General features: G+C 54.4%; 1 protein-coding gene across 2 annotated transcripts; it reads left to right on the forward strand.

Moving 5' to 3' along the window:
- The first annotated feature begins 10,841 nt into the window (after positions 1–10,841).
- GAREM2 (GRB2 associated regulator of MAPK1 subtype 2) lies at positions 10,842–23,997 on the forward strand. Of its 2 annotated transcripts, XM_087823818.1 has the most exons (6): positions 10,842–10,953; positions 13,817–13,957; positions 19,071–19,201; positions 19,934–20,956; positions 21,884–22,053; positions 22,597–23,997. In XM_087823818.1, exons 1-6 carry the CDS (start codon positions 10,842–10,844, stop codon positions 23,618–23,620), a joined length of 2,601 nt encoding a protein of 866 aa, XP_087679944.1. In that variant the 3' UTR covers positions 23,621–23,997. The 2 variants fall into 2 exon arrangements, with proteins under 2 accessions (XP_087679944.1, XP_087679945.1); XM_087823819.1 differs by lacking the exons at positions 10,842–10,953; positions 13,817–13,957 and having other exon boundaries at positions 19,160–19,201; positions 22,597–22,681; positions 23,078–23,997.
- The last annotated feature ends 560 nt before the right edge of the window (positions 23,998–24,557 follow it).

Here is a 24,557-nt window from a genome sequence, read left to right on the forward strand (position 1 = left end):
CTGTGTGGCTTGGTTTTCATTCATTTATGGAGTTGAAGATGGAGGATTACTTTGGGAAATAATGCAGAACGAATATTAGAAAGCAGAAATAAAAGGGAAATAACCTCAACCTACGGAAAACTGGGAAGGCAATTTCAAGAACTATGTTTGGTAAGAAACTACATCTCTTAAAACACTAAGGCAAAATCATCTTGGTGTCAAAAGAGGTACCACAATTCTAGTCACTTCTCAGCGATACCAGGATGTGCCAAAGGCAGCTACAGCTGAAGTCAGCTGGTTACCCGTGGACATGAAGGTAGGTCACTGTACTGGAGGGTGAACCCTTTTAGCAGTGACTTCAAAATGCAAAGTCTGTCCTACTTCTTTTGTGAACTATATGTAAAGTGAAACACCCTCACCTGAGTATATTTTCCCTTTTCTTAGGAAAGGGAGAGAGAGACATTGGTTGGCTCCCATACACACCCAGATGGGGGTTTGAGCCCACAACCTAGGTATGTGCCCTGACCCAGAATCGAACCCACAACCTTTTGGGGTACGGGGCGACACTGCAACCAACTGAGCCACCTGGTCAAGGTGAAACTTTTTTATATACTTAGAGTGTTGTGGAAGGAAATGTTTAATCCTATATTAAGGCCTTGTTAGTCAATAAATGTTTGTTGACAAGATTATCTCTGCTGGAAGGGTGATATGCAGAGGTTTTCTCATACTACAGTGTTTATAAAAACCACCTGGAGTGTTTTTAATGCTTCCCCATCCACTCCCCTGCCAACATACCTCTTTTGCGTGTCTAGCCTGGGGCTTGTGAGTCTGCTTTGAGATTGGTGTAGGAAGATAAAATATGGTCTCTACCTTTAAATATGTGATCTAGTTTAGAAAGCAAGAGCAGTCATCAGCTGAGCATGTACAGGGGTCCAGTAGTTGTAATCCAGATTTTAAGTGGAAGAGCAAGTTCAGTTGGGCAAGAACAGTTGAAATAGTTGAAAGAATAGAGAGCAAGAATAGCAGAGGTGACTTTTTGAGGGAGGAGGGACATGAGTTGGTTCTTAGATACATAGATTGATTGGCTAAGAGCAAGGCGAGGGCAAGAAGGGCCTGTGGGCAAGTCAGAAGCAAGCTTATGTGAGAAACCTGAAGTCCAACTGGACAGCAGGATGGGCAGTTGGGAGACCTGGGAAGCCTTCGAGAGTGGCGAGAGCAGCAGAGAGCAGGGTCTTTGAGGAAAACAAGTCTAGAAAGGTTGGAAGAGAAACTGGAGGGTTCTAGAGATCATGTAAGTGTTGAGATTTAAATAGGACCCAGCTAAAATGATGAGAGAGCAATGCAGGGTTGAAGTTCAAGGGAATTATATATATATGAAGGGGAAAGACTCCTTCCCGCTAGACGCTTGCTGGGTGCTGTGGCCCTCAGGTTCTTTGTGTTACATCATCAGCGACCTGGTGAACTTAGCTCAGTTTACTGCTGTTTTTCCTTTAAGCCTTATTAACCCTCCACCTTGCTAATTCTGTTTCCTCCTACTTCAAACCACCTCTTGGCAGAAAGTAATAAAGGCAGTTGCTTTTCACAGTTGAAGTGCAGGAAGCAGAGTTGATGTTACTGTGGAAGTGATGGGACTCGGAGAGGCCTTTTCACCTGTGCCCCTTCTGAAGCGCCTGAAGGGCTCCATTAAAGCCTCTTAAGTTTCACATCATCAATCACAGAAACAAGTTAGGTCTGGGAGATCTTGAAGGCAGATGTTGGAGTGAAACTACGACAATATCTGGGTAAAGATGCTAACTGCCGGCTCACTGGGATGAGACGGATCTGAAGCCATCTGTAGGGTAAGGGCTGCTCTTCTGCGCCTTTAGGGTGTCCACCTTCCTGCAGCTGTGAGAACGCTGGACCGTGAGCTATTCACTCATTCCTCTTCATCATGATGCACAGGCTAAGCTCTGTTTTTCTTACCTAGGAAATGTTTGAAGAGAATTGTTTAAAGGTCCTAGGACAGGGGTGGCTTTTCCAGTTTAAATTCTAGGTCACTAATGTGGGAGATTACATTAAAATTTTTTGGCTTATTTTCTAATCACTCAGCTTTGAGGCCTCAACCACCAATGACTTCCCTCACCGTCACCTAGTACTGTTCAGTTTTCTTACATTATCTTCCGTCTTCCCCTTGCCATTCCCACTGCCTGGTTTTGGTACTAGTACCTCTCCTCTGGACCACAGCGTTAATTTTCTAACTGATCAGCTAGTGTTGGTCTCCCTCACACACCCCTAGTCTCCTTGGGCAGATCAGAATGTTAATCTTCCGAATGCCTCACTTTCCTGCTCAAGAATCTACAGCAAGGATCTCTCCTGGTTCATTAGAGTTGGTCACTGATCAAGCTTCCGGGGAAATAAAGCAGTGAGTTGACCAGACCCAACAGTTGAGGACTTCCAGCCCCCCTACCCATTGTTAACAGCCTTGACTTTCAACAAGTGTTACCCAAATCCACTCTGCTGTTCGTAGGCCTCAAAACAGGTCTGGCAGCAGATTTATTGCTTCTACCACCTCTTTGCTTAATTAGCACCCCTCTGTAACAGTTTTGGTTCTTAGCCGCAAACTGTAGAAACCAACTTTGGCTAATTTAAACAATGGAGGATATTTATTAAAAGGATACTTAAATTGGATATTTATAAGAAGGTGGTAGCAGTGGCATAAGTTTTCATTTTGCACAAGTCTATAAAAAAACAGCAACTGGGGTAGTAAAACTAGTTGACCGGGTAGTCCCACAAACCCCCCACACCAGCAGGGAGGGACAAACCTCTGACAAATGCATGATACCAGCGTCTGTGCAGAACATGGGAGCAAAGGGGCATCTGAAGTATGCAAGAACTCCCAAGGAACCAGCAGGGCCTTGAAGGCTACGCAAGCCCGTTTGAGAGCAGCAGCGGCTGAAACCTCAACAGCAAGTGGACACGGGATCTACCTTACGCTTCATGCAGACTACGACAGCCTGGGCCCTTTTCCCAGTAAAAAAAAAACCACACCAGGGCTTCTTGAAGAAATGGTGGATTATGGAATTTGTGGCAGGAAATGTATAAGATAAGCCAAAAATATCTTGTCAAATTACAGCAATTTTTAAGATCTAAGGATGTGTCAATTGGGGTCTGGAGGAGGCCCACCCTGGCCAAAGAGGACGTTTTGAACACACTAAATATGTTTAAATCCATGAGTGCATACTGATGACACACACACGCATACCTCTAATGGTCAGTACTGGAGGATGCCTGAGGAACGTCTCCCCCACCCCAATGGTAAATAAAAGAATCAAGAAGTTACCCTGACTTATGTTGACATAAGGACACCCAGACCTATAGAGAATTTTTATAAAAATTTGAGTCAAACAGGATAGGCCTGGAAGCAAGACCTCAACAGACTGAGGAAAATGCTTTCCAGAAGGACAGTTTGCAGCTTCTTTTATGCATTTGGAGGAAACATAAGGGAGGTTACATGAAGGTGGGAGAAAGCAAGGTGGGGACTGGATTACGGGCTAGTTTCGATTATGTACTCTCTCAGGGTGGTTTTCCTTGAGGGGTTGAAAAGAGGCCTTTCGAAGTTGTTCACCCTACAGGCACAGAAGCAAGGCACAGGGCTTGCTTAAGGCAGAGACAAGCCTTTTACTAAATATATGCCTGGGGGGTGAGTACCTGCCACGACCTGCCCAGTTAGGAATTGATGGTCAGGTCACCCTGTGAGGTCACTCTCCATTGAACCCCCTTTTCACCCGCACTTCCCTAAACAGACTATACCGCTGGTAACTAAACAGTGAAGCGGGTCAAAATGAGCTATTGTGCTACCTAAATTCTTGTGAGCTGAGGCATTCGAGTTCCCCCAAATCCCTCATCTGCCTAAAAACATAACCTCCCAAAAGAACTCATTTGTCATAAAACACCCTCTATCTAGGGAGCAACTCTGACCTCTTCTTGGAGAGGTTTGCACCACACCCAGAAACATTGCCTCAACGTTCTTACTTCTCATCTACTCCTAAGGGTCCATATGTCTTTCCCAGAAAGTCTTTTATCTTAAGTGCCCTTTGTCCCTCCTAGCCCTTACAAAAAGTCATCTGTTCTGTCAGAAGTGCCCTTCCCTATTCCCTGTTAAGCCCCAAATTCTAGGAGGCACATTCTTCTGTGAACCCCCAGATACATAGTTAATAAAAACATGCTTTTCTCTTGCTAATCTTTCTTTTGCCAGTTTAATTTGCAAACCTCCAAAACTGCACCTAAGAAGGCAGGGAAAGGTTTTCTCCCCAACAATAGAAAGTGAGGTGATGTTTCTCCATAGAGAAGTATTCCAATAAAAAAAGAAAGAAGAAATGATAGAATTTTATTATTTTGCAATCTTTAATGAATTAATGGATCTAGGGATGATCAATGGCTACTAACATTACAAAGAGAGAGGCCAACAAAATTGAGATGCAGACATTTAGGTACCTTAGGATCATGAGCACAATATTTCCTATAATGAGGCCATGCCAAAAAATATCAAAGATTGGATCAAACCTCTGTTCTAGATCCAACTACCAATTTATAGGAAACCTGAAGGTAGAAGAACATATTAAACTACATCAATTAAAAAAACCCAGACTGATCAATTTTGCAGGACAATTGATTCAGTGTTTTCAACTATTAAATTTCAATGGGGAGAGAGAATTTAAATTAGCAAAAGACTGAAAGGAAAAAAAAAGCAGGCAAAACTAAACCGTAATGTGTTTGGAGAAATACAGAGGTAATATACTATAAAGAAAATTAAGAAAATGATTAACCTCAAAGTCAGGATAGGGATATTTTTAGCAGGGAGGGAGGAGCTATAAATGGCAGGAGAGTTATAAATGGAGTTTCAGGAATACCTAATCCTATCTTCTGGCATGGATGTTGTTTACAAAGGTGTTTGCCTTATAATAATTTATTAATCTCCACATTTGTTTTACGTGGGTTTTAAATTTGGTATTATATTTAAGCTTTATAAAAGGCTCTGTGTGTGTTTAAAATGATATTGGGTTGCTCACAGTCTCCAGGACCATAGAAAGTTTCAGAATCTGTGCAGCCGAGACCAATGCTCCAAGTCAGGCTTAGCAAGGTCAGCTGAGGTCCTGCAGTCTCTGCTGCTGAACATCATGCCCAAGAATTGTCACTGCTGCCTCTGGAAACAATATAGCTGCCACCAGTGCAAAATCCTTGCTACTAAGGTTGATACTATGTGGCCTCTGCTTCTTTATTTCAGTAGCTTCTGCTGCAGAGTCTAGGGTGGTTTCATTGCTGAAGCCCAAAGTAGGTGCCCGTGCTCCATATGCCAGGGAAATGGGACAAAGAGAGGCTCTTGTCTTCAGATTCAGTAAAGGGGGGTGAGCTCTGATGCTAAGGTGGGGGATTCAGGTGCTGGATGGGCAAAAAGAATGACAAATGTCCTCTATGCCCTTGGTGCTCAAATTTAATTGCATATGAGTCACCTGGGAAGTGCTTTAAGAGATACCAGTGCCAGGGTTGTACCCCAGCCCAATTAACACAGAATCTATAGGATGAGACTGGAGCCTTAGCGGTTTTTTGCTTTTTGTTTGTTTTTAACTTTCTGTGATTCCCATGTGCAGCCAAGTTCATGAACTAGTGCCCTCGCCCTTGCCGCTCAAAGTGTGGTCTTGCGATCAGCCTCATTGGAATCAGCCGGGCTCGTTAGGAATGCAGCATCTCAGCACACACCCAGCCCTACTGAATGGGAATCTACACTTCAACTTGAGAAGTGCTGTTAGGTACTGTTCTTCCAAGGCCAGCCCAAGACCCACCAGCAAGGCTGCTCTCCACCCCTGAGCAGAGAAGTGACCTCTCCCTTCTCCATACTGAGAAGAGCACTTTCTCCTACGTTCGTGTTGGGCATTTATCGCAGCGTCCTTCCTCGTGGTGGTCTTCTCTTGACTCATCTACTTACCGGGTTGTACACTCCGGGGGCAGGGGCCCTTTGTGCCTGCTTTGTGTCTTCACACAAAGCTGCCCACGGAGCAGGAGCTCAGCACTTGCGGTAAGTGAGCCGGTGACTTTTTCTGCTTCCTTCTGTCCAGCACATTCAACAGAGGTGGACTGGCCACCTCGTTCCCACCCTCACCCCTCACTTATATGCACTCACATTTGTATTCCAAATTTAAAGCAACTTTGAATATAACTTTAAAAAGAACCTTAAAATTCAGGTCCAGGTCTATTCCTACCAACTCTCTCCAGATACAGGATAAATTGGTTGTCTCCTGAGGACCTCTGTTCCTAGGAGGTAGACTAGAAAGCCCCTGGAGACTCAGGCCAGTGTAAATACTTTGTGATTCTGTGGTTCCCCTCTGCGGGATTAACCAATACTCATGATATTCTCACTCTTGCCAGTTGGCAGGGGTGGGTACAGAGAAACTATGAAGTAAACGTGGAGTCATTGAGCCACCTTGTGAGCATTCCTGGGAACTGCATGTCTTCTGTGTGTCACTAGAGGACATGCTTATTGATTTTAGAGAAAGAGAAATGGGGAGAGAGAGAAACATTGATTGGTTGCCTCCTTTAAGCACCCTGACCAGGGATCAAACCATCAAATCAGCTACCTGGGTATGTGTCCTGACCGGGAATCGAACTGGCGACCCTTCGGTGCATGGGACAATGCTCACCCAACTGAGCCACTGCACAGTATTCCATTTAATGAATGTACTAAAACCATTTTTGCGTTGATCAACACTTGGTTTCCAAGTTTTAATTATGAAGGAACTTTGCCAGCAACTTCACATAATTAAATCTTTGAGCAAATTCATGATTATATACTCAGGATAATGTCTTGATTTTGGCCATGGGGTGTGGGTCAAAGGCAAAGTTCATTGTAGAAGTCATTAATGCTGTTCATCAACATTTTCAGTCTCTTTCCAGGCATGTGGTAGGGTAAACTTCCCTGCAGGCTAAGAATCCCAAGTCTATATTCCCATTGCCCCCTGGTTAATAATATTCTAGATCATGGCTCCTCTATCAGCTTGGATCCAGGACTGAAGATGTCTTAGGTCAGATCCCTGAGGGACTTGCAGTGAGCATGTAGTGTAAGTGAAAAATAAAACTTTGTTGATTTAAGCCATTGAGGTTTTTGTTTTGTTTTGTTTTGAAATATATCTCTATTGATTTCAGAGAGAGGAATGGAGAGGGAGAGAGAGAGAGAAACATCAATGATGGGAGTCGTCATTCATTGGCTGCCTCCTGCACGCTCCCAACTGGGGATGGAGTCCGCAACCCGGGCACGTGCCCTGACTGGGAATTGAACTGTGATCTCCTGGGTCCTAGGTCGATGCTCAACTGCTGAGCCACGCCCGGCCGGGTAAGCCATTGAGATTTTGACATTGTATGCAAGTCCACTATAACCTAGGCCCATTCTGAATGGTACACACATATTGTGGATGACAAAGGGGTGTCATAATAAATCAGTTTCCTAACAGGGCAGGTAGTGGTCAGTAGTCACTCCCAAGCCTGTAACTTCTTCAGCGAAAGGTTTTTAAGTAAGCCCTGTCCATTGCTCTTATCTGTCTAGGTTAACACACCCTTAAATACAGAAGTAGTATCTCTCAGAGGCCTAACCACCCTCCAGAGGGCACATACCAACTTACCCTCTAATCCAGTCCCCGCCTTGCTTTCTCCCACCTTCATGTAATCTTCCTTACATTCCCTCCTTAATTTCAAATCTATAAAAGAAACTGCGAAACTATAATTCTGTGGATTATTAGAGATCTTGTTTCCCAGAAATTGTCATCAGTTAAGTTCAGATAAAACTCTTATTATAGTTCTCTACAGGTTTGAACATTTCATACATCAACAATGTATAAGACCAGGAGTGTTCACACAGACCATGAGTATACACATAGACCATGTGGTAATCTCCCTGGGTGCCCTGAGGAGGCACGCTGACTGTGCCCCTCTGTGGAGGACCTGCTACCCCCACAAATTCTCATCTTGGCCCCCTCTCTTCCAGGGTGGGACTGGCCTTCACCCCAAAGAGTTTGTTCCAAGGCCTCGCTGCTCCCTCTAGTTGGCAGTGAAATGCCTGCTTGGAGAACTCATACAGTAGTTTAGGGCCTCAGCTACTAAGTCTCATTTCCTCATTTTAAAGTTTGAACTGGCTTCTAATTATCAAATAAATGAGTCTTCATTATATAAAACTTTGGAAAATATTTTAAAAGCTGAGAAATAGTATCATCTATGCCATGACCAAGACACAAACACTTTTAACATTAGAGCATGTTTCCTTTGTTCCTTTTCTTATAGTTCATTCATTCATGAAATGTTATACTGACTTTTTTACATAACACTATACCATGAGAATTTTCCCAAATCATTACAAATCTCTTGCAAGCATCATTTCTAATGGGGGTGTAATAGTCCACGGTATATTTGCCTTAGAAATGTCTAATGACAGACAGTACAGTGGCCCTCAGCTGCCCAGTCCAGAGATGAAGAGATACAAATAATATTTATGACTACTACTTATTGAAATGTGTCCCTGACACTGTGCAAAGTGCTTTACCATCCACGTTCCAGAGCCTCTTCAGGGTTTTAACATCCAACCTGTTACGTGGCTCTCCCTGATGTCTCACACCTGCGTGGCCCGTGACTCAGCTGAAATCCAGAGTGATGGGGTTTTTGGTACGAAATATGATGGGTAGCCTGGGAGAGAGATGATCGGAGGAGGAACTGAAATCGGGCTGGGACAGCAGGCTTGGAGAAGAAAAAAGGGTACATGACACATGGCGGAAGCAGAATTGCCAGGGATTGGTGACCAGTTGGATGTAAGGGTTAGGGAGATTTCCAGGTTGGGGGACCAGGTGAAAGGTGATGTCCTTGGTTGGGATAGAAAAGAAGAGAGGACCAGGTTCAACTGTGATGCCTTGGTGGGGGTGGGGGACACGGCAGAAAATTGAGGTCTGGAGCTGAGGCGACCCAGTGATCTGAGCATGTAGAGCCACTGCGGATGTGGCGTCTCCAGCCAGGGCTCAGATGCGTCCCTCAGAGATTGTGTGACCATATGGCCCAGTGCTGGTTTACACCCGCTACTCTAAAGTCTGGTTTATGCCTGTTGTCCCAGTTAGCACCTCCTTCACTCTCATAAGTCCCAGTTTTGTCACCCTACTCAAGAAAGAGCCTTCAGGGTAAGGAAAAGAAAAGTGGCTTTAAGTCAGGCCCCCTTTCATTCACTTGCTTCTCTGGCCACAGACCCTCTATTTCCTTGAGGTTCCTACATTTTCCCATTTCCCTATTTCCTCTCTTCTGCCCATGTCCCTAGGAAAAAACCCACACCCACCACCCACAGACCCAAGCGAGCTTTGGTCTACTGCCTGGCCAGGTTCCCGGCAAGTCACACCTCTGTGCCGCTGAAGGAGAAAGCCTGAGGGCAGCTGCTCAGCCCTCCCTCTGTGGGTGCGCTGGGCCAGTCCCAGGTTTGGAGTGAGCACTGCCCGGGAGGCCTGCCGTCTAGCCTCAGCTCTGCTTCTTTCTTGTGTGTGACCTTCCGGAGCAAAGCACTTCTGCTCTTGGAGTCTTCATTTCTTTCCTCTGCAAAAGATGAAGATTGAACAATGAATGATCTGAACTGTCTCCTCCTGCTGGGTTGTGTTCATCTTGTCTGGTGTCATTTTTCTTGGGGTTCAGGTCATATGAGGGGGATGTCAGTCGCCTGAGGAGAGAGGGTTTTGTGTGTATGTGCGTGTGTGTGTGGGGGGGTCTCCCTAGGGTTCTGGGGCTGAGGACTGGTCCATGGAGCCCTTTCAGTTTCTTAAGACCGCATGGCCATCGGTGCTGGCTTGTCCCGCGACAGGCCTGCACCACCCCCGACCGCCTGCAGGAGGCGCTGCAGGCACATCAAGGAGGCAGGGCGTCCGCGGGCCAGGGACGGGCTTCGCGAGAGGGGGTCCGGGGCCCACGACCGGAGGGGCTGGACGGAGGAGGTGAGAACAGAAAAGGAGGAGCCACTTAAGAGAAGGGCCGCCTGAGGGAGGCGCCACGGGGAGGCTTGCACCTGCTTCCTCGCGCACGGACCGGAGCGGGCGCGTCCCGGCTGCCGCGTTTGCCGGAGCTCGCGGGCCGCAGGACGGCGAACGCGGCGAGGGCGCGCTGGACTCGGCACGTGCTCCGCGGCGGGGCCTCAGGCGGCCGCGGCCGCCGGGAAAGCCGCAGGGTTTGCACTCGAATAGGGCTCAGGGCCCGGGTGCCTCTCGAGGCTGTGGAGCCTCAGTTTGCTCATCAGTAAATGGGGTTAATGAGGGGGCCTCGCCGGGCCGTGTGAAGCTGATCCATGTCCCAGAGGCAGCGACCGCCGCTGGGATCGCGGCGGCTGAACTCGGGGCGGGAGCCTGGGGGCGCCGAGCAGATTGGGGCGCGGCTGGGCGGCGGCTCCCGGGGGCCACGGCGCGGGGGGTGAAGAGAGGCGCCGCGCCCGGCGGGGAGAGCGGGGCAGACCCCTCGGCGGGGTGGCGGAGGCCGAGCCCCGTCCCCACCCCCTCCGCTGCCGCTTGCGTCCGGGTTTTCTCTCCCGGCTCCGGGCTCGGACTCGCGGTCGCCGGCTGTCACCTGGGCGCTCCCGGAGGGGGCGGGCCGCGGGGCCCCGGCGGGGAGGCGGGACTTGCGGCGGCCGCGGGCGCCGGCGGGGGGGTGGGGCGAGGGGCGGGGGGCGGCGCCCCGCGGGGAGTCCGGCCACGTGACGCTGGCAGCCCCGCCGCCGGGCGGGGAGCGCGGCTGCGGCCCCAGGAGGTGGCGGCGGGCGCTGGAGCCCGGGCCGCGCGGGACTGGCCGTCGGGGCCCCGGACGGCGGCCCCGGGGGCGCCCATGCCATGGAGAAGCTGGCGGCCGGGCTGGCCGGCCTGCGCTGGAGCATGGGCGCCTTCCCGCTCGACCTCATCGTCAGCCGCTGCCGCCTGCCAACGCTCGCCTGCCTCGGGCCAGGTACCGGGGTGCTGGGAAGGGCGACCCGGGTCCGAGGGGAAGCGGGGGCTCTCCAGGCCGGCGCTCGCGGGGCCGTAGGAGCGGCCCCCCTCCCCGCGCGGCCCCGCGAGCTCCCGGCGCACCTCCGCGGGACCCAGGGACCCCCTAGCCGAGGGTCCGCCTCGTCCTGGGCCCCGCAGACGGGCTCCGGGACAGGAGCCGGGACAGGGAGTGGGACCGGGACCGGGACCGGGACCGGGGCAGAGTTTCCCGGCCCAGCTGGAACCCAGAGCACGGCCGACCCCGCGCCCGCCCCGTCGGTGCACCCCCTTCCCCGGCGCCCTCCGACCCCGCCTGGGCCGCGCCCCCTCCGTCCCTTTGTCTCCCACCTCTCACCTCGGCCCTCCTGCATCCCCGGGCCGCGGACTCTGTCCTCCCACCGCCGCCGCCCCCCGGCCCCTCTCGGCCCTCCCGGTACCCCGCGCGTCCCCTCCTCTCTCGTCCCCGGGGCCCTCCATCCAGTCCCGGGCCGAGCCCGCCGCCTCGGGGAGAGGCCCGCACGAGCGAGGCCCCCTCCGCGCGAGCCCCGGAGCCCCCGGCCCCCCACCTCGTCTCGCCCCACTTCTCCTCGGGGCCCCGGGTCTGCTCTGCCGATGGCACCTCGCGTGGGGGCCCGAGAGGGGCCGCCCGGGGCCAGGGGACTGTCTGGGGAAGGAGGCTGCGGGGCGGGGGAGGGGCGGGCGCCGGGGCCGGCGGCCAGGCCGGGGGTTTTGTGTGCGAGAAGAATGGGGGTTTGGCCCGCTCGGCACGCTCGCTTCCCTGAATGCTAATGGGCCACTGGCTCCGCTCCCCTCCGCTCCTCCGCTCGGCTCCGCGGGCCGCGGCCCCTCCTCCGACGCGGCTCCGGGCAGCGACCGTCCCCGAGTCACCGGACAGGGTGCCCCGCAGCCCAGCCCCTGGTTCTCGGATCGTCAGCCCGTGATCCCGAGACAGTCCCGTCGGCAGCGAGGCCGCATGTGCCCGCGCGCGAGTGGGCCGCTCTGCACCCCTCTCCCGCGCCCACTCCCCTGAGGGGGTCCTTTCCGAGCCCCTCAGTATGGTAAGGCCTCCTTGGGCTCCCTGGGGACTCCCGCACCCCCGACTTGTCTCCTCTGCGCGCACCTGGTTAGTGTATTGTCTTGGCGCTGGGCTGCAGGCCCCTGGAGGGGGGCACCCTGCCCGACCAGGACTGTGGAGGGGCCCCGGCCGAGTGAATGAACGAACGAGCCACTGGCCCGTGGCCCAGCCGTCTGTGGCAGTGGTGGCTATGGCTGTGGCCACTATGAGTGTGCTTATGTGATCACGAGTGTTTCGTGAAGCCTCGAAGGTCCCTGTGTGCCCTATGCATTTGGAAGGGGCCCCTTGGCGGGACCATGGGATTGAGTCGTGTCACTGGGGTGACAAGCCCCTGTCACTGTGGGCCAGGTGGCTGTGCTGGCTCAACTGCTGGTGACCATAACCCATGGCTGTGGGTGTTCTGAAGGGTGGTGGGCTGGGGCGTAAGGGAGGTTTAAGAGGAGGGTGCAGAGTAGCAGAAGTTCCTGTTCCCCCGGAGGAAGGCTCAGGACTCTCCCCTCCTCCCACCGTGGGATGGGAGAGCCAGGTCTCCCCACATCCTGAACACATTCTACACCCCCCCAACCCAGCCCGCCCCCTTCAACAAATCCACACATTTCAAGGAGCACCCAGCCATCAGAGTAAACCATTTCCCATTTGGTTGGACGGCAGACTTTTAGTAAGTTGTGTCTGTGGGGGCTGGGAAGGAGGATCCCCACCCCCACCCGCACCCTGCCCACCAGCTGCAGCCAGGAGACAGCTCCACCAGCCTCCTGGAAGCTGGGCCAGCCCCTCCTGCTCCCCTGGAAACCGTTGCTGGGGTTGGAGCCTCCAGGCACCAGGCCCCTCTCAGCACCTCTGCCCCAGTGCAGCTTCCCCAGGACTACCCCCTCCCTGATTCTATATCCACCCCCTTCTCCAGCCGACATCACTGTGTTCTAAAGACTGGGAGCATGAAGGGCCGACAGAGGGAGAGGCAAGAAACAGCTTCTCTGAGATGGGGTTAGTGAATACCTGAGACTTCCTCCCCGCTTTTTTGAGGTCGCCTGAGTGCAGGAGACTGTCTGTAGCAGTGGGTGAAAAGGGGCTGCCCATAAGAGACCCAGGAATCAGCTCCTCTAAGCCCAGCCATTCTCCTGGCCTGAGGGACTCATGGCTCCGGGGGACCTACAACAAACAGCCCCATCTGAGCTCTCCCCAGTTCCTCCAACCAGACCCTCCTTGCCTGGCCTAGCCATTGACTTGGGTGCTGAGAATTCTGCTCCTGTGAATTCCAGTGGTTCTGAGGCCCGGCTTAAGCGTCTGCTGCTCAGTAGTCTCCCTTCCTCACCCCGCCCTCAGCTAGTTTGCTGCTCCCCTCTGAGAGCCCAGACAGCCTCCACTCAGTGCCTGGCATTCTCTGTTAACATTTCTTTCCACTTCCCCATGGGCCTAAGGGGTCCTGGAGGGCAGGGATGGGCTCATCTGCTAGGAGCCCCTGGCCCCAGCACAGGGCCTGGGACAGCAGGCAGTCCAATCCAATGATGAATGAAGGGCAACGTCTGGGCTGGTTGCTGGGGCCCCATCAGGAGGAGCCTGAGCCCTGAGACAGGGGCTTGACTCAGCCCTGAGGCCACAGCTGGCAGTCCGTCTGTCCCTAGAGCATTGCTGACCTGGACAGGGATAATGGGAGCTGTCCCTGGGAAGGGTCTTGGTGAGAAGGTGAGGAGGTCATCCTGTCTATTGTTTCTGCCCCTCCTAATGTTCTCCTTTCCTTTCCTTCCCCTTTTATCTTTCTGTCCCTTCCCAGGGGAGTACGCTGAGGGCGTCAGTGAACGAGACATCCTGCTCATTCACTCCTGCCGCCAGTGGACAACAGTGACAGCCCACACCCTGGAGGAAGGCCACTATGTCATCGGGCCCAAGATTGACATCCCCCTGCAGTACCCAGGTGTGCCAGCCAGGGACAGATGGGGTAAAGCTGGTGGGGGCAGTAGGCTGGAGGGTAGGGGTAGGGCTTGGGGGAAGCTGTTGGTGACTAGCTTTTCCTTGGAGCCACGGGATGAGTGAGGACAGGGCTGGCAGGGTGGCGATTAGGGTTAGGTTAGAGTTAGGGCCCAGTGGTTTTCATATTCTTGTGGGGAGCCCTGGATTTCTGGTTGCAAACCTTTGATTCACATTTTATTTTAAAATAGATTTTAAACTGATGTAAAAAATACCCACACTCTTAAACTGCTACAAACCCAAACTTAACCCTAACTAGAGACCTTTGGTGTGTACCTTGAGCTGCCTCATTAACCTTTTTTTGTACAGACCCTCAAAGAGAACATTTCCTGCCAGCATCTTCTCAGTACTGTGCAACCAGAAACCTTCAGAAACAGCTCTGGCTGGTGTGGCTTAGTTGGTTGAGCATGGTCCCGTGCACAGTTCGATTCCCGGTCAGGGCACATGACCAGGTTGTGGGTTCAGTCCCCAGGAGGCAGCCGATTGATGTTTCTCTCTCTCTCTTTCTCCCTTCCTCTCTCTTTAAAATAAATAAAAACATATTTCAAAAAAAAAAAAAATCTTCAGAAACAAAGAGATGTTCAGGCTGGTAATCTGGCTGCACCTGTCAGCTTTAATCTTGATTTTCCCAGTTTTAATGTTAAACTCATTATTTTTATTGAGTGACTTTATAAGTGAATGTTAAAATCTTAGACTTTTAAATAAGATTATGCTAATGAACTTCCATTTTGATTTGTGTTATGTATGTTGTTGACGTCTTACATAACATTTTGTTTAAAGAAAGGTTGATGCTGCCAAAAAAAGAAAGTGCAGCCCTTTCATTTTACACAGAGGCCTACACCTAAGAAGGGAAGTGACTTGCCCAGGGTGACACAGTTTGCTGCACCACACCGGGAATGCAGGGTGGTTGTCCTGAGTGTGGGAGGGATGGGGGTCTGGTGGTTTCATCCCAGAGAGGCCCCATGGGAATCCAGGATCCCACAGCTTTCCAGACACTGGGCTGGGCATTTTCATCATTTCATTCTCACAGCAATTTGTGAGAAAGTCTTAGCAACTCCGTTTAACTCACAAGGAAACAGGCCTCAGGAGCTTCAGGAGCTGCCCAGTTGTATGCTTTAACTGCTACCTCCTCCTCTCCACCCCCAACAAAGGTTGGGAACCCTTTGAGCTGGGAAGGCTCACAGTCCCTTCCCCACCAGTACCACTGTTCCCCCTCTGGCCCTGCCTGGGTCTCCCCTAAGCCAGTGGGACAGAACTCAGCCCCTTTACATGCTTCTGCTCTTTACAACAACGCTGTGAAATTGGTGCCCCCATAGCCCCACACCCCATTTAAGAGATTAGGAATCTCCAGCGTCTTTCTGACCTGGTCCTGGGCCCGGAGCCCTTGAGGGGGTCCGCTGCAGCTAGAAGCTTCCTGCCTGGGAGAGGTCCCAGGTCTTCTTCTTGGGATAAAAAAAAAGCAGATTAGAAATAGCCCTTCTCGGACTGAAATGTGACTTAAGGGACTGCACCCTTTCAGTTAGTGTCATCAAAAATCTGGGAAACCAAGACACAGAGCCTTCTAGGCAACCATGGGCCCGGGGGCTCCTAGCCCTTGCTCCCGCGTCTTTTGTTGCTCCCCAAGTGCGTGTGTACGATGGTGGTCATGGGGCGACAGCTGCCTGCAGGGATGTCGCTGCCCCAACTCCATCTTTCGGGTGGGCGGCTCCGGCCTGCCCGGAAGGGGGAGGGGAGGTCGAGGCCCCCGAGGAGGGGGAGGGGCGGGGCCGGCTGGTGGGTTTACGGGGAAGCTGAGTGCACCGCTCCGCGCCGGCTCCTCTAATGAATTAATAATAGTGCGGGCGGGCGCGGCCGGCTTCGGACCCCCGAGAGCCGCGACGAGGGCGGGGGAGGGGACAAGGGCTGCGGGGCTGGGGCGCTGCCCCGGGACCAGGGTCTTCAGGCCGCGGCCCACTGCCCAGGGATCGGGGATACCTGGCTCCCCTGAGACAGCCCCCACCGGCCCTGCCGGGGCCAGGCTGCTCCCCCAGCGCTGGCCGAGGGCCCTGCGGAGCACCCGCAGGCGAGCCCTGGGAGCTGAGCAGCGCGCTTTCATTTTACAGGTGGGAAAACTGAAGCCCAGAGAGATGAAATAATTTGCCCAAGGTCACACAGCTGGTTGGTGGCAGAGCTGGGATTCAACCTGGTCTGTCCCGACTCCATACTCTGTGCATTTACCTGCCATTCTTTCCGAGCGTCTGCCCTGGGTCAGGCGCTGGATGGGAGGAGGGGTGAGAGGCTTGACGGCTGGAAGGACCCTGGGAAAGAGGGCAGGGGGAGGGGCAGGCTGGGGTTGGGCAGGTCCCTGGAGGCGCGGGGACCTCGGGCCTCACGTAGGGGGAGGCAGGAGAGGAAGCTGTCCGCGGAGGGGCTGCAGGGGGAAGAAAAGGCTTCCAGTGGCCGGAGCATCACTCCCGGGAGGTCTCCCTTCCTTCCTCCCGGCAGTAATGACCGGTGCCCGGCTCCCGGCTGCAGCCGAGGGGCGGCGCTGGCTACTATGGTTACATCGATCTTCCCGGCCACATCCCCCCGGGCTCCAGCTCTGACTTGGCTGCAGCTCCCCCCACAGGGGGGCAGCGGGCATTTCTCCGTGCCTGGCTGCTTGTAGTGGGGGGGTTTGTGCGTGGATATGGGGAGGAGATGGGCCATACACTGTTGGATGGTAGCAGACCCTGACTCCTGCTTCCTGACCCCAGGTCACTGCTCCTTGCTCGGCCCCCTCCCCAGTTTATCCCTCTGCCCTCCAGGGCTGTGGCACATTTCAGGCCTCTTCCCCAGGGTCTGCGAGTGCTTAGCGCAGGACCCAGGGACTCTCCTCCCAACTTTCTCCTGGGCATTTTCCCTTCCCTTTCTCTTCCTGCTCCTAGATGTTGATGCTGCAGGCTCTGCCCCTGGTCCTCCGCTCTTCATCCCCTGCAGAGAGAGAGAGAGAGAGAGAGAGAGAGAGAGAGAGAGAGAGAGAGAGAGAGAGAGAGAGAGAGAGTGTGTGTGTGTGTGTGTGTGTGTGTGTGTGTGTGTGTGTGAATCTGGGCTTCTGGTTGGGTTTGGGGGCTCCAGGAACCCCTGGCATACCAAATGGCATGTGTTCACAAAGGAGTACACTACAGGCATTTTTCTGGGAAGAGGGTCTCCAAAGTGTTAAGACCCTCTCTTATCTTCTCTGAGCCTTCTTACCTGCCCCACAGCTGAAGCTGCCTCCTGTGGGCTGGTGACCTTTGAGTCTGTACTGACCAGGCTCCCCCAGCTCCTGCCCCACAACCTGTTTCTCCTGGGTTTCCAGGCTTTTTCCTTTTTATTGAATTTATTGGGGTGACACACTGGTTAACAAAATTATACAGGTTTCAGATGCACAGTTCTGCAACACATCATCTGTACGCTGATTGTGTATTCATTACCCCGAATCAAGTCTCCACCCATCACCATTTATCCCCTCATACCCTTCTCCACCTCACCCCCTCACCCCGGTTTCCAGTTTTGCTTAATAGCTCTGTTGGCTCCATTTTGGACCAGGCTAGCGGCCTGAGTCCCTTCCTTCCCACCTGCCCTGCATAAGTCACCCCGGTCTGATGAGTGTCCTTCCACGGGGCGGTTGGCATTCAGAGCCTTTGGGAACCCAGATGCTGTCTACTTCTCCCCCGGTTACCACTCTCCTCAAGTCCTGCCCTCCACGCATCACCATGTGGAGCAGACAGTCTGCTTTTGTGACTCCATTTCGCTCATTCTCTTTCTTCCACGTGGACTGTCCATTCTATAAAACTTTCATTCTTAAGATCCCTTCAAACTGCCAGGCAGCTTTCCCCCAACTCCGAGGCCTCTAGCTAGCTCTTTTGTCACAAGTCTGTTGTAGCGCTTGTCACATCCTGCCATCATTGGGTGCTCACTGTCACACCCACCATATCTGGAAATCTTGGAAAGCAGACTATTTTTCCAAGATTTGCAGCCTCTGTAGGGCCTAGCCCAGTGTCTGGCTCACAGTGGGTGCTCCATAAATGTTTATGGAATGAATAAGTGAATGGACTATGACTGAATCAACCAGGAAGCAACAGGAAGACTGCGGAAGCTAAAGAGTCACCTTGTCTTCTCTTAGCCTGTTGTCCCCTCACTTATGTAAGACTCTCTTCCTTCTGTGTCAGTCCTGAGAAGAGGCCATTTAGCTAGATGTCAGGGTGGTTCACAGCCTATCCCTGTGCTCATATAGTGGGCATATAAAATGTGTGGGGCCAGTTAGGTGAGAATGTTATACAGGGGTGTCAGCTGTACGGATTATCACCATTCTTTAAAGTCTGAGTCTGCTGGGGGCATCTGCTGCAGCCAAAGTGCATAGCCCTAGACTGCAAGGTGGGGAGGCCTCATCTGTGGGAGGCGGCTCTGCGGGGCTCAGATCACAGGCCTCTGGGACAGTTGAGCTGAATGTTGGATGAGGGCAAGGTCTGGGAACAGAGCTGGGGTCAGAGTGTCTCTCCCTGGGCCTCCAAAGCCTGAGGCTGGGCCTCTGGTCTGCTTAGTGCATCAGTGTGGATCAGCAACCTAAGGTAGTTGCACAGCATGCCAAGTCCGGGTTGGGCCCAATATCATCTGCCCTGACTTCCTCAGATGGGGACTTGGAGGCCCAGAGAGGGGAAGGGACTTGTCTAGGGACATAGCAAGCCAGAGTGGGATTGGGGCCAAGCTAGGAGCCAGGATCCCCAATGCCACAGTGATATTTGGTCAGAGGCCAGCTCCGTGTGCAAGTATTTGGGCTCTAGTTTGTACTTGGGTTCCTCTGGGAAGGCAATGCTAACCTCATCACACACCCACAGCTCTCCACCGGGTGAGGGCTGGGTTCTAATTGCTGGGCCTCCTGTGAGGCTTGAGCCAGCTCTTTCTACCCATGCTGGTGCAAACTTGCCCTTCTGCCCACCTGAGTTCCACAGGAGCTAGCTGAAATGAGGGGAGCAAGTAGGGACCATGAGGTCTTGGGATGCAGGCCAGGCTCCCAGCAAGAGGGCCCACTCTAGCAGCCTGCATTTCCTCCTGTGCAGGGAAGTTCAAGCTCCTGGAGCAGGCCCGGGATGTGCGGGAGCCAGTGAGGTACTTCAGCAGCGTGGAGGAGGTGGCCAGCGTCTTTCCTGACCGCATCTTTGTGATGGAAGCCATCACCTTCAGTGTCAAGGTCAGTCCTGGCACCAGGCATGGTGCTCCCATGCTGCCCCTTCCCTTCAGAGCAACTCTGACCCTGGTTGGAGGGCTGCCTTAGGGTCCAGGAGGAGAAGGTGTCACAGTGTGACTTCTGACTGCCCCTTGAGGGCCTTTTGCACCAACAGGCTATGACAAATGAGCTGGATGTGTGGCCCTCTGGGCTGAAGAACTTCCTGCAAAAGGCGGTGAAGCAGGAGGGGGTGTGTGAAGGGTCATGCCCTGACTTGGGGACCTCTCAGGGGTGATGGCTGTGGGGGGCAGAGTGCAAACTGTCCTTCATTTGTGTATAGATAGCTCTTTACAAACCCTTATCCAGCAATTCACTTCTCAATAGCCTTGTTGAATGGGTGGAGCATTATTATCACCCACATTATAAAGATAATGATAAAAATTATCATTTATTGAATATTTTCAAAGTATGTCGCTATACGTATAGTCTAATCCTTAGAGCAACTTTTCCAAGTAAGTTTTTAGGTGAGGTAACTAAGGCCTCCAGGGGTAACTCATTTAAGGTTGCACAGCCACCACGTGGCCTCTCTAGGATGGAACATGGGTCCCTGACCCCCCTTTCCACTCAGTCAAGGGCTCTTGATCTAGTCTCAGCCCTGGGAGGACCCTGAGGCTGCCCCCTGGGTCCTGGAGGGGCTCACAGGGCTGGCTTTGCTTGGGGCCCTGGCTAAGGCCCGGCCATTTCTGGGATCCCCAGGTGGTGTCGGGGGAGTTCAGCGAGGACAGCGAAGTGTACAACTTCACGCTGCACGCAGGCGACGAGCTCACTCTCATGGGCCAGGCGGAGATCCTGTGCGCCAAGACCACCAAGGAGCGCTCGCGCTTTACCACCCTGCTGCGCAAGCTGGGCCGGGCCGGGGCACTGGCCGGGGTGGGAGGCCCAGGGGGCGCCGGGGGCGCGAGCGGGGGCGCCAGGCCCATCAAAGGCAAGATGCCCTGCCTCATCTGCATGAACCACCGCACCAACGAGAGCCTGAGCCTGCCCTTCCAGTGCCAGGGCCGCTTCAGCACGCGCAGCCCGCTGGAGCTGCAGATGCAGGAGGGCGAGCACACGGTGCGCGCCATCATCGAGCGCGTGCGGCTCCCGGTGAACGTGCTGGTGCCCAGCCGGCCGCCGCGCAACCCCTACGACTTGCACCCAGTGCGGGAGGGCCACTGCTACAAGCTGGTGAGCATCATCTCCAAGACCGTGGTGCTGGGGCTGGCGCTGCGCCGCGAGGGCCCCGCGCCGCTGCACTTCCTGCTGCTCACCGACACGCCGCGCTTCGCGCTGCCGCAGGGCTTGCTGGCCGGGGACCCGCGCGTCGAGCGCCTGGTGCGCGACAGCGCCTCCTACTGCCGCGAGCGCTTCGATCCCGACGAGTACTCCACCGCCGTGCGCGAGGCGCCCGCCGAGCTGGCCGACGACTGCGCCAGCCCGCGCCGCGCGCGCCTCTGCCTGCCCGCGCCCCCGCGGGCCCCCGCGCCCGCGCGCGCCCCCAGCCCGCCCGGCGACGGCGACCAGGAGTACGTGAGCCCCGACTGGGCCGGCGCGCCCGAGCCCGCAGCCTCGCCCGCCGAGATCCCCTACGAGGAGCTGTGGGCGCACCAGGCGGCCGAGGGCCTAGCGGAGGGCCGCCCCCGGGCGCCCCCGGGGCCCGACCTCATCAACTTCGGGGCCGCGGGGCCGCCACGCCTGGAGCCCGACGCGCCGCCGCCGGTCCCTCCCAAATCCGAAGCTGTGAGTGGAAGGCAGGGCGCTGAGCTCTGTCTCTCTATCTTCCTGGGAGGGGCCAGCCGGGGGCTCCGTTTGGGCCAGAAAAGCAAATAGTCCTGGGTGTCCAACCCTTGGAGTGTGTGACCGAGGGGGGCCCACGTGCGGGGGAAGGGGAGGGGAAAAGGGAGAAACGTCCTGAGAGCGTTTGCGGCGCGGGGACCGCGGCGCTAGGAGTTGTGGGGCAAAGATGCCAGCAGGTCTCTAGCCACAGAAAACTCGTGATGAGCCGAGAACAGTGTTACCCAGAAGGTTCCGCAGAACAGTCTTCTAAGTTGTCCAGTGGAAAGAAGTCCCATGGTGAAATAAGTTTAGAAGTGTGTGTAGGACTTGCAGCCTTCCGCTCCTCCCCGGAGTTACAGAGCACGGGTATATTAAAGGCTCTGGGAAGACTTGCACTAAGGAAACCTGTTTCTATCTGTATTGATAGATTTTTCCAGCAGAATTTTCCAGCTGTGCTTGTCCACAGGATACGGACAGCTCCTATTAACATCCCACGGAGTCCACTTTGAGTATTTGGCGTATAAGGAAGGGATCCAGATGGCAGATACTTTAATTTTGTACCCACCTGGCCCATGCCTTTTCTCTCTTTTTTGAGGAGGGAATGTCTACTTTCATGATTGTTTTAAAATTGACTTTTCTGTATTCTTTTTATTACATTCACGATAGATTTCCAAGGCAGTAGGAGACTGTATGTGTTGTGGGCTTTTGAGGAGTGAAACAGGTTGGAGAGACCAGAAGGGGTGGGGTAGGGAGGTGGCTGGTTGAGGAGGTGGGTGGGGTGTAGGCAAGGCAGCCTCTTGGCAACAGGGCAAAGTGTCAGTCTCTGAGTTCTTTGGAGAGGAGTGTCTGCTGCCTGGAGACAGAGGTGGAGTCATGGCCCTCTGTTTGCAGGTGAAGGAGGAGTGCCGCCTTCTCAACGCCCCACCCGTGCCTCCCCGGGGTGGCAGTGGCAGTGGCCGGCTCTCTGGCAGCCCCCCAGTGCCTCCACGCTTCCCCAAGCTGCAGCCGGTCCCCTCGCCCAGCTCCAGCCTCTCCTACTACTCCTCTGGCCTCCAGGACGGGTGAGCCCCTTCCCTCTCTTGGTCCTGGGTTCTATGATGGATGGAGGCAGGGGAGAGCAGGAAGGGAGTCACTGCTGAGGAAGAGGAAGACTTCAGGTTGGGGGTTCAAAGGGTGCAAGTCCCTGAGCAGTACTGAGGGAGAGGGCACTGGGACTGGGGCCTGGGGCCCAGGCACTTGCTCTTCACTGTCCTGCCTCAGTTTACCCCTTTCTTAAATGTGAGGACTGGATGGGAACACTGTTCTGGCTCCTTCCAGACTGGGACTCTGCCACAGGATGAAGTATTCCTTGCTATTTAAAGTTTTTTATGTACTTCAGTTTCATTTACTTTTTCCTGGGGCTGGAGATGCCTGAAGAAAGAATGGAGCAATTGCAGAGGTCGCAGGCCTTGAGGGCTGGGGTACGGGCCAGTGTGGCTGAGATTCGAGTGGCAGCCTCTGTGACCCCGCAGAGCGGTGGATTGCAGTGTCATGTGTGTGACCCTGTCACATTTCCCTCTTGCTCTGTCTTACCTTTCCATATGTGTCTGTCTCTCTGTCCACAGGACGGGTTCCCGCAGCGGCAGTGGCTCCCCGTCACCGGATGCCTACTCCCTCTATTGCTACCCATGCACCTGGGGAGACTGCAAAGTGGGCGAGTCCTCTGGCCGCCCACCGCCGGGACCCCTGCCCTCCACCACGCAGCCCAGCCAGGCCTCGCGGGCCCTCGCAGAGCCCCTGAGCAGTCGAACTGCCTCCCTCTTGGGGGCTGACACCCCTGTCAAGACCTACCACAGCTGCCCGCCACTTCTCAAGCCCTCTCACCCCCAGAAACGCTTTGCTCCGTTTGGAGCTCTCAACCCTTTTTCCGGGCCTGCGTACCCTGCCGGCCCTTCAGTGGCCTCTTCTTCTGGGCCGACAACCACCTCGGGTGCCCTGGCTACCTCCAGCCCTGCGTTTCCCCCAGGCCCAGGCTCGTCAGGCCAGGCCTTTTCAGCTGCTCCCACCTCCTGCCCCACCGCCTCCTCCTCTCCCTCTGAGTGGCAGGAATCAGCCCTGGAGCCCTTTGATCCCTTTGAGCTGGGGCAGGGTGATTCTCCAGAGCCAGAGCTGCTGTGCTGTAAGGAGTCCAGAGCTGTGGGAGTACCTGGGCCTGGACCCTGCCTTTCACCACTTGGACCCCCCAAGGCCTTTGAGTCTGAAGGTTTAGTGCTGCGGCAGGTCCCCACCCCACTGTCACCAGCGGCCCTGAAGGGGCCCAAGGCAGGTGGAGCACGCCTCCTTCTCACCCAAGGGCGCCTAGAAGGGCCTCCTGCTAGTCCCCGGGATGGCACCACAGGCTGGGGAGGCCGGGACATCTCCTGGCAGCCCCCCGCTGACCTGTCCGCACTCTCCCTGGAGGAGGTCTCTCGCAGTCTGCGTTTCATAGGGCTCTCAGAGGACGTGGTGAGCTTCTTTGCCCGAGAACGTATCGATGGCAGCATCTTTGTGCAGCTCAGTGAGGACATCCTGGCAGACGACTTCCACCTCACCAAGCTTCAAGTCAAGAAGATCATGCAGTTCATCAAAGGCTGGCGGCCCAAGATCTGACCTTGCCGGCTTGTAGCTGCACCAGGGGAACGCTGGCCCAGAGGCCCTGAGGCCAGCCATGGTCTGCAGGGGGACAGCACTCCCAGAGGCAGGCCCTGCCTGTGAGGATGCTAGGTAGCCACTCTGTGAACCAGGGGAGACATACTTGGAAATGGGGTCCTCTGGGACCAGACGCCTGCAATGGGACTGCTTGCCTTTGAGTGGGCAGAGTACGTGAGGAGAGGAGCAGAGGCCCCAGTGTGCACCTGGATCTGGTGAGACATTTGCTGTGATTCCATGGTGGGGTCAAAAGCTAGTCTTCATGGTGACCAACACTCACACCCTGCTAGAGCTTCACAGAAAACTCATACTTCTCCAGTTTTAGGTTCAGATTAGAGACCAGGGAAGAAGATGGTCCATAATTTAAGCAAAAATTCCCCAAGTGCCCTCTCTCCTCTGTGCTCTGGGGGCTTTTAGCCTAAGCTGCCCCATGGTTGGGGTGCCAGTTTCAGGACCTCCGTGATGCCCTTCCCTTCCCCCTGTTACATCACGAGCAGGTCCCTGGCCCTGAGCACAAGTGTATCAAGTATAAGCTGTGCTGCTGCACCTCAGAGGCTCCACCTGTGGGTCCTGGTTCGTGGGCGATGACTTTAGAAGGGCACAGCCCTGCTGTTCATGTATCTAGTTAGGGAGGCAGATGCTTCCCTGATGCCCTGGGTTCTCCCCTGCGCTCGATGCAACTGGCCCTCCATCCTGCTGGTTGGGCCCTGTCTGTGAAGACTCTGACTCCATGGAAGAGCCCAAGATGTGACGTTGCCAGGTTGAGTGGGTCGGCTGCTCCAAGATTCTAGAGGCAAGTGGCTGTAGTCACTCCCACTTGCACCGACTCCTGCCCCCATCACTTGACTCTGGCAGACACCTGGTGTCCTTCCCTGGTTTCTTGTCCCTGGTGCACGGG

The sequence above is a fragment of the Miniopterus natalensis genome, chromosome 13 (genome assembly GCF_054644295.1).
Source record: "Miniopterus natalensis isolate mMinNat1 chromosome 13, mMinNat1.hap1, whole genome shotgun sequence".
Taxonomy (NCBI): domain Eukaryota; kingdom Metazoa; phylum Chordata; class Mammalia; order Chiroptera; family Miniopteridae; genus Miniopterus; species Miniopterus natalensis.

Excerpts from the sequence above, each read along its gene's own strand:
- GAREM2 (XM_087823818.1), top strand. The coding sequence starts at position 10,842 with ATGGAGAAGCTGGCGGCCGGGCTGGCCGGCCTGCGCTGGAGCATGGGC. Across the intron at positions 10,954-13,816 it reads GCTCGCCTGCCTCGGGCCAG|GGGAGTACGCTGAGGGCGTC; the intron begins GTACCGGGGTGC and ends GTCCCTTCCCAG. Across the intron at positions 19,202-19,933 it reads CCATCACCTTCAGTGTCAAG|GTGGTGTCGGGGGAGTTCAG; the intron begins GTCAGTCCTGGC and ends TGGGATCCCCAG.